Source organism: Heteronotia binoei, chromosome 7, assembly GCF_032191835.1.
Source record: "Heteronotia binoei isolate CCM8104 ecotype False Entrance Well chromosome 7, APGP_CSIRO_Hbin_v1, whole genome shotgun sequence".
Lineage (NCBI taxonomy): Eukaryota > Metazoa > Chordata > Lepidosauria > Squamata > Gekkonidae > Heteronotia > Heteronotia binoei.
The window spans coordinates 93,362,064-93,370,367 of record NC_083229.1 but is presented as its reverse complement, the minus strand read 5'-3'; the positions used below and the strand labels follow the sequence as shown (position 1 = coordinate 93,370,367).

General features: G+C 43.4%; 1 protein-coding gene across 1 annotated transcript; it reads left to right on the top strand.

Moving 5' to 3' along the window:
• The first annotated feature begins 1,814 nt into the window (after positions 1 to 1,814).
• On the top strand, positions 1,815 to 7,475 carry DSEL (dermatan sulfate epimerase like). The gene is made up of 2 exons (XM_060244061.1): positions 1,815 to 2,007; positions 2,731 to 7,475. The coding sequence occupies exon 2, from the start codon at positions 3,575 to 3,577 to the stop codon at positions 7,235 to 7,237; it is 3,663 nt and encodes a 1,220-aa protein (XP_060100044.1). The 5' UTR covers positions 1,815 to 2,007; positions 2,731 to 3,574; the 3' UTR covers positions 7,238 to 7,475.
• Positions 7,476 to 8,304: the final 829 nt, after the last annotated feature.

Below are 8,304 nucleotides of genomic sequence, written 5' to 3'. Positions count from 1 at the left end.
TGGCAGCCCCATATTTCCTGGGTGATTTATAGTCACACCACTGGTTAGCTTCAGCTCTTGAGGCATTGGTTCGGATCATAACCTGCATACCTTCCATCTCCTGCAATGAACCCTTCCCACCTTTGCTCTGTAGAGTGGTGTTTGCCCAGAGACCCTTCACTGCTCAAAATTACATCATCTGCTGCAGGGAGACTGACTTCTGTTGCCATTGACTTGAGGCAGTGATAAACTGCGTTATGTAGGGACACCAGTCCAGCTATATCTGTTGCTTGTGGCTTTGAGCTGCAGATTTGAACAATTTGCTTCCCCAAAGTGTGTTAGTTAAAATTAACACTCAACTTGTTTAAATCCCCTGCCTCATCAGCAATGCAGGTGTTGTTGTTTTTTTGTAGTGATGTATCTGTCTTAAATAAGAAATTTGTTGAAAGTCACTTCAAGCTATGCAGAGTTATTCCATCCTAAGCCACAGAAACCAGCACTGCCGCAAACTCAGTCTGTGGGGACGAGTTTGATTGTTTCACACTGGCTTGTATTTGCAGCATCTCTCTCTCTCCCCGCCCTCCCTCCTATAAAACCAGGTGCAATGTTTTGTACTTCATGCATCTGAAGAAGTGAGCTCTGACTAAGAAAAAATATTAAACTGAAGTAAATATTTAGATTCAAGTTCGGGAGCACCTTGAAGACTAATACGATTTTCAGGAGCTTTTGAGAGTCAACGTTTCCCCAGACACCAGTGAAAACGGAGATCTACGGGATATATAATGACTCAGAAATCTCCATTGCTACTCATGGCTGACAAAGGGAGGTGTTTTTTTTTTCTTTTGAACTCATATGCCCTGAGAAATCTCTAAGGTGGTACTGAAGTCGAATCTAACTGTTCTACTGCAGACCAACAGGGCTATGGTTATTATTTAAATTACTGCTTGACCCCCATTATAATCCATCTGTGCATCCAAATCTTTTCCAACAGAACATCTTTCAATTAAACTAAAGTTTAAGCGCCTCGCACTTTCGCCTCCGTAGTGCCTATCCCTCCTCTGCTCCCCCCCCCGCCCCGCTTTATTGCCGCGTCGCCTTCCTTTTTCTGCGTGCAGCTTCGCAGAGCTGAGTTCAGGGCAGAATGAGGGCACTGGCTTCACAGTCTTGCGAGGATCATGTGAAAGAGGGTTTTGCACATGCTCAGTTGTGGGGGGGGGGAGAGCGAGGCGCTCAGCAGGCGCTGCGAAGCGAAGCTGAAAATGAGCAGCCTCTTGCGATTGCAAAGACAGCAAGACCCGCCTTAGCTCCGCCTGGCTTGAGCGAGCTGCTGCTGCCGCTGCTGCAGCGCGTCTCTGGTCGGCATCCTCCTTCTGCCGTTTGACTCCGCAGCTTTCGAACTGCCAGCCCGGAGCGACTGACGGGGTCGCTGGAGCGGAGCGGCAGACCCGGGTGTCCCCAGCCCGAGGAGAGGAGCTGGATCAGACGCCGCCGGAGAAGCCTCGTCGACTTCACGCAAAGTCTGCTCGAGTGGCTGCGGCGTCTTGATCGTCTCTATGGAAGTCAAGTTTTTGGCAGGAGTTGGATTGCTAGCAAATCGTGAAAACATTTTTACCCCTCTGGAGCGGAAACACCCCGCCCTGCCCCAGCCTTTCTCTGTTATTTATTTGTTTGCCTCGCCACCCTGGGGCTTTATTAACACTGTTTGGAGTTCTTCCCTTTTGTGAAACTGCGGGACAGCCTGGATTTGGAGAGTGGGTTGTTTTCACATTCATATTTGGGAAAGGCAAAGAGGTCTCTGTCCAGTTTGGGGGGCCTCCGGATTGGCCGGTGAAGTTTTTATTTTTTATTTTTTTTAAAATACATATGAACTGGAAAAGTCTACGCGAATTTGGAAAGGGGAGGGAAAAGAGACCTTCTTGGTGCTGGAGAAAACTGCAATGTGACTATCTGGTATATGCTTCCTGCCGTCTCTCCCCCCCCACCCAAACTGTCGTTGAGATGAGACTTCCAAAAAGTTGGCGGCTAAAGGTAAGTAGAAACACTGTTTGACACCGATCTCTTTCGTTTTAACCAGATACGTAAAGGAAGGAAGAGCACTTGGGAAGATCTGTATGGCTGACATCCTGTTGGCAATGTCTTTTAAATATTTGCAGCTATTGACAAAGAAAACTTGTTCTAAATTCTTCGGCTCGGCGATGTTTTGTGGTTGTACTCATAAGCCCATAGCGCCCTCTAGTGCTTGGCAAACGAGTCGTGTTACGCGTTTAATCGCAGGTGAGGAAGAATGGTATTGCTGAAAAAAACAAAAGTCATCAAATCCTGCATAACGGCATCACTTCAAGAACAAACGTTTAACCTTTATAAAACATACAGATGTGAAATGTAGTGCATTCAGTTTTGTTAGCTTGATATTTGGATAGATAGAACAATCATTATACCATAAAGTGTCAAAGAAACAATTTTCGATATCATGCTTCTGAAGGTACCAGTAATATTAGCGTAATATGGTTGTTTGATAAAAACAATACGAGTATATTTTAACACAAATTTCTGGGATCTCCCTATTCAGAATGGTGGAACAAATAGAAAGGACATTTTTAAAACAGAAAATAATTATTTTCAAGAGCTATGTTGATCGTGATTCTGATTCATTTAGTGAGCAAACTTTTTCCTATTCTCTTTTCTGGAACAGCTGATTTTAGTAATACTTTGAGTACATATTGAAAGGACATGTGTTTTATTTTTCCACAGATGAGATCAACATGCAAAGCAAAGGACTTCAGAAGTGGCTGTTGGTGAACAAAAAGCCTCGTCTTCTTTTGATTCTTTAATTTGTCTTTTTGATGGGGAGAATGGAGCTAATTGAAACCTCCAGCAATGGGCTGGTCTGTGCAGGACTATGAAGATAATGAAAGGTGACATGAATGCCACTGGTGTGGCGTACAGTAATCGATCTGAGAAAATCTTTCCTAAATGGAGGTGAGCAAGTTGAGACTTATGGCAGCTTTGTCAAGACTGGCTGATGAAGGAGATGCTGCCTTCTCCTTCCAAAATGAAGAACAAACTTTCTTGTACACCAGGACAAAATGAAATGGAGAGACAATCAGCATTTCATAGTTGTACACAAAATTCTGTTCATTTTCTAATTCACCACAATATTGTTTTAGACGTATCTGTGGCTCTCCCTGGAACAGCTGAGTGTTAACAAAAACAATGTACTATTAACATGGTGGAGGTGCTTTTTTTTTCTACACTTCATTGTTTGATTGACCACCTTGGGACACCAAATTACTCCTTAGCCTAGCATATGTGGAAGACTTTGAGGCAACAGCTCTATGTGTTGTTTATTTATCAGTGGTATTGCATGGTATCAACACAATGCACCAGCAGTTGAAACTTTTTTCTGAGCCATACCTAAAGACCTCAGCAGCGGAGACTTGTAGATGCACCTTATGGCAGGTGTTCTTTTTTCTTTTTCTGTGAAAGCTTTCAAGTGTATTTTCCCAACACCAGTTGCTCAGTGCATGTTTGAAATCTGAGCACAGTGTTTTTCAAAAAGGTGTATGCCTGTAGAGAGGAAACTGCCTAATGGATCATGGCTATAATGTTTACAGGACATTCCTTATTTCTAGCATTAGTGGTGTTGGCACTCTCTACTGTTGCAGAATCTGCAAGCAATTATTCAGACTGGGTGGCTTTTGCAGAGAACGTGGATCAGTACGAAGAGCAAAAATTGGAAGCTTTCAGGACTAGTGAGAAAACAAAAAAGGCCATTATCCATCCAAGCTTATATTTTAATGCTGATGAGATCCCAGCACTGAGGCAGAAAGCCCGCATGAGCCATCTGCACCTTTTTAGAACAATCCGAAGTGCGGTGTCAGTGATGCTCTCCAATCCGTCCTACTACCTACCTCCACCCAAGCATACTGATTTTGCTGCCAAGTGGAATGAGATCTATGGAAACAATCTTCCTCCCTTAGCATTGTATTGTCTCCTGTGCCCAGAAGACAAAGCTGCCTTTGATTTTGTGGTAGAATATATGGACAGAATGACTGGATACAAAGACTGGCTGGTGGAGAATGCCCCAGGGGATGAAGTTCCGCTTGGGCACTCTTTAACTGGCTTTGCCACAGCTTTTGATTTCTTATATGCCTCTCTAGATGATGGCAGAAGGCAAAAATATTTTGCCAAGATATGGACCATGAGCGAGGAATTGTATGAATATTCCAAAGTACGTTCCTGGGGCAAGCAACTTCTTCATAACCACCAAGCCACTAATATGCTAGCATTGTTGATTGGGGCCCTTGTAACAGAAGGAGGCATTGAGTCCCAAGCCAATACCTGGAAACATGCTGTAGTGGATGTGATGGAGAAAACCTTGTTTTTACTTAATCATATTGTCGATGGCTCTTTGGATGAAGGTGTGGCATATGGTAGTTATACGGCCAAATCGATTACTCAGTATATTTATCTGGCACAACGGCACTTTGGAATCAATAATTTTGGAAACAACTGGCTCAAAATGCACTTTTGGTTCTATTATGCTACACTTTTACCAGGCTTTCAGAGGACTGTAGGTATAGCTGATTCTAATTATAATTGGTTTTATGGCCCTGAAAGCCAGCTAGTTTTCCTTGATAAATTTGTATTGAAGAATGGAATGGGCAACTGGCTCGCACAACAAATTAGAAAACACCGGCCAAAGGATGGCCCAATGGTGCCATCCACTGCCCAGCGGTGGAGTACACTTCACACAGAGTACCTGTGGTATGACCCGGAACTCACTCCACACCCTCCACCTGATTATGGCAATGCTAAAATGCATATATTCCCTAACTGGGGGGTTGTTACGTATGGAGCAGGGTTGCCAAACACTCAGACAAACACCTTTGTTTCTTTTAAATCTGGAAAATTGGGTGGCCGTGCTGTCTACGATATAGTCCATTTCCAGCCATATTCTTGGATTGATGGGTGGAGAAGCTTCAATCCAGGGCATGAACATCCAGATCAAAATTCTTTTACGTTTGCTCCCAATGGACAGGTTTTTGTATCTGAGGCCCTCTATGGTCCCAAGCTTAGCCACTTGAATAATGTGTTGGTGTTTGCTCCATCTCCCACGAGTCAATGCAACCAACCTTTTGAGGGTCAGCTTGGAGAGTGCACTCAGTGGCTTAAGTGGACTGGGGATGAAGTTGGAGATGCAGGCGGTGAACTCATCACAGCTTCTCAGCATGATGAGATGATGTTTGTGAGTGGGGAGGCAGCATCTGCATACTCCTCTTCAATGAAACTAAAAAGTGTATACCGTTCTCTGCTCCTGCTAAATCCTCAGACATTACTTGTAGTGGACCATATAGAAAAGGAGGAGAACTCTCCCATCAACTCCATCAGTGCCTTTTTTCATAACCTTGACATTGATTTTAAATATGTACCATATAAATTTATGAACAAGTATAATGGAGCCATGATGGATGTATGGGACGCTCACTATAAAATGTTTTGGCTTGACCATCATGGAAATAGCCCTGTTGCTAGGATACAAGAGGCCGAGCAGGCAGCTGAGTTCAAAAAGAGGTGGACACAGTTTGTAAATGTCACTTTTGCTACAAAAAGCACCACTGCCAGAATTGCCTACCTGTTCTATGGGCCTTATGTCAATATTTCTAGCTGTAGGTTTATAGAGGATGCCCGATCAGGGTTTCAGATGGCTCTAAATGTCAACAATACAGAAACTATTTTCTCTGTTGCAACGGACTATCTAAATCTGAGGACGAGATTCAGTTACTTAGGCTTTGGTGGCTATGCCAAGGTAATCACTCAAGGAAAAGTTACTAGATTTGGTTTGGGCACTGAAATAGTTGAAAAGCAGGCACTGGCTACCAGAACTGTTTTCCCATTTGGATTTAAAGTGAATATAATTGTGGGGCTGGTTTTGGGGATTAGCTTGGCCATACTGGCTTTTCAGTGGCGGTTCTACATTTCCTTCAGCAAACTTTTGCGTTGGGTTCTGATTCTGGTCATCACGTTGTGGTTTGTTGAACTGGTGGACGTGTGGACTTCTTGCACGCAACCGATCTGTGCAAAATGGAGCAGTGATTTGACGAGCACCGAACATAGTGCAGGAAAGGAGCAAGGATATCCTGTGAGCATGCCCGATGTTGTCATCACCTCTCTCCCCAGTTCAGGTGCAGAAATTCTGAAGCAACTGTTTTTCAACAGCAGTGACTTTGTCTACATCAGGATTCCTACAGGGTATCTTGATATCCCTGAGACAGAATTTGAGATTGACTCCTTTGTCGATGCCTGTGAATGGAAGGCATCTGATGTTCAGAGTGGCCGCTTTCGTCTTCTCCAGGGTTGGTTGCAGTCTCTGGTCAAAGACACAAAACTTCATTTACAGAATATTCATTTACATGAAACCAGCAGAAATAATAAATTAATCCAGCATTCTGCTACTAGCAAAGACAAGAAGAGGAGACCCAGGAAGAGAGAATCTATAGTGGAACAAAGAAACCGGTTGAGAGGTAGTTTGGACAAAGATGCTGAATACATTAAAGAACTGAGGAGACACCTTGCCTTCTTTCCCAATGCACGTCCTGTACTTAGTCTGAGCAGTGGGAGCTGGACATTAAAGCTTCCTTTCTTTCAAGAAATCATAGGTCCTTCACTGAAAGCACTCTATGTAGTACGGGACCCTCGAGCGTGGATTTACTCAGTGTTGTACAAAAGCCAGCCTAGCCTTTACTCCTTGAGAAAGGTGCCTCAGCGCTTAGCTATGCTGTTTAAAGCAGAATACGGAAAAGGCAAGTGCAGTTTAAATTCAGGCTATGCCTTTGAATATGAACCACTGAGGGAAGAACTCTCTGATTCAGATTCAAATGCAGTCTCTGTGATGTCCCATTTGTGGGTGGCAAACACAGCAGCAGCCCTCAGAATCAATGGGGATTTGCTGCCAGCCAATTATCTGCTCCTTAAGTTTGAAGACATTGTGGGCTTCCCCCAGAAGACAGCTGAAACCATCTCTACCTTTCTGGGCATCCCCCTGTCTCCTGCCAGTTTAAACCAAATATTATTTGCCACTTCCACCAATCTTTTCTACCTTCCTTATGAAGGAGAAGTATCCCCAGCAAGTATCTACGCCTGGCAACACAATATGCCTCATGAGGAAATTAGTCAGATCGAGGACATCTGTTCAACTCTAATGGACCGCTTAGGATATCCAAAGTTTACTGATTTAAATGCTGCGGGTCAGCAGTAGTTTGCACTAAGGATCTCTAGACTCTTCAATTTGTAGATATGAATCAGAGAAGCTAGTTTATTCTTGTAAAATGTCTGTACAGTCTGTTGCACCTGAAGAGAGAGATTATTTTAAATGAAAAGAGATATTTGGTCTAGTCAGTTTTTGCTTTTCTTCCCCTCCCTTCCCTAAAAACAAAACAAAACAAAAACTCCTAATTCTTTTGCTGCCTTTTAAAATAAAGCTGTATGAATCTCTATATTCTTTTCCAGATGGGCACTGGATAGCTCAGGGGATTGGTAATAGGATAAGGGACCTTTCATTTCTAGGCGATTATGAATCCCAGCCAGGCGGGGAGTTGCTAAATGTCACTGCCGTCTGCTGATTATATGCTGGCCAATGTGAAATCAGTCAGGAGGGAGGTGGGGAGGGCTCATCCCTAGTTTTCAATGAACAACTGCTTGTCTCACAAAACAGATTTCACATTTGGCAGTTGGCAGCAATGATCTCCCTTGGGCTAGATTTACTGGCATGTTATGTCTGATTTTAACTACTCCAGCAGTGCTGAGAGCCTGGAAACTTAGCCTAACCAGCCAGTTAAGCTGGGTTTTATGATTACCCAATATCATTTGAATGACAGGAACCTGATCCATCAAACATGCATGTGTATATATATGCACCCCATGCCTCTAATTTTGCTAGGATTCTGCCATCTTTATTGGCAGCCTTAGCAAAGAGGAAAAAAACAAACAAACGTGGAAATCAAACGTTTCTCCTTGATATATGTATTTTTTTCTGTCACAATATGTGACAAACTTGGTCCAGCAGGGTGACATATCCTATTGTATCTCATTCACAGAAGTCTTAGGTCAGAAGTAATCAAAAAGAGAAGCAAATGGCCTCCCCAGGAATTAATTCCTTTACATTTTTTAATGTTACAGTCTCTTCGTTTAAAAAGCCCCCCCCCCCCCCCCCCGTTCTATCTGTGGGTCTGTAGTTGCAGTTAAGTACCGTAGTCTGTAGAATTAAATTGGAAGTGGTGGAGAATGTTTCCTGAGAAAAAAAAGATACTGTGTAGAAGACAGACA

What these genes read in the sequence shown, in the direction of transcription:
- DSEL (XM_060244061.1), top strand. Translation starts at nt 3,575, where the DNA reads ATGGCTATAATGTTTACAGGACATTCCTTATTTCTAGCATTAGTGGTG.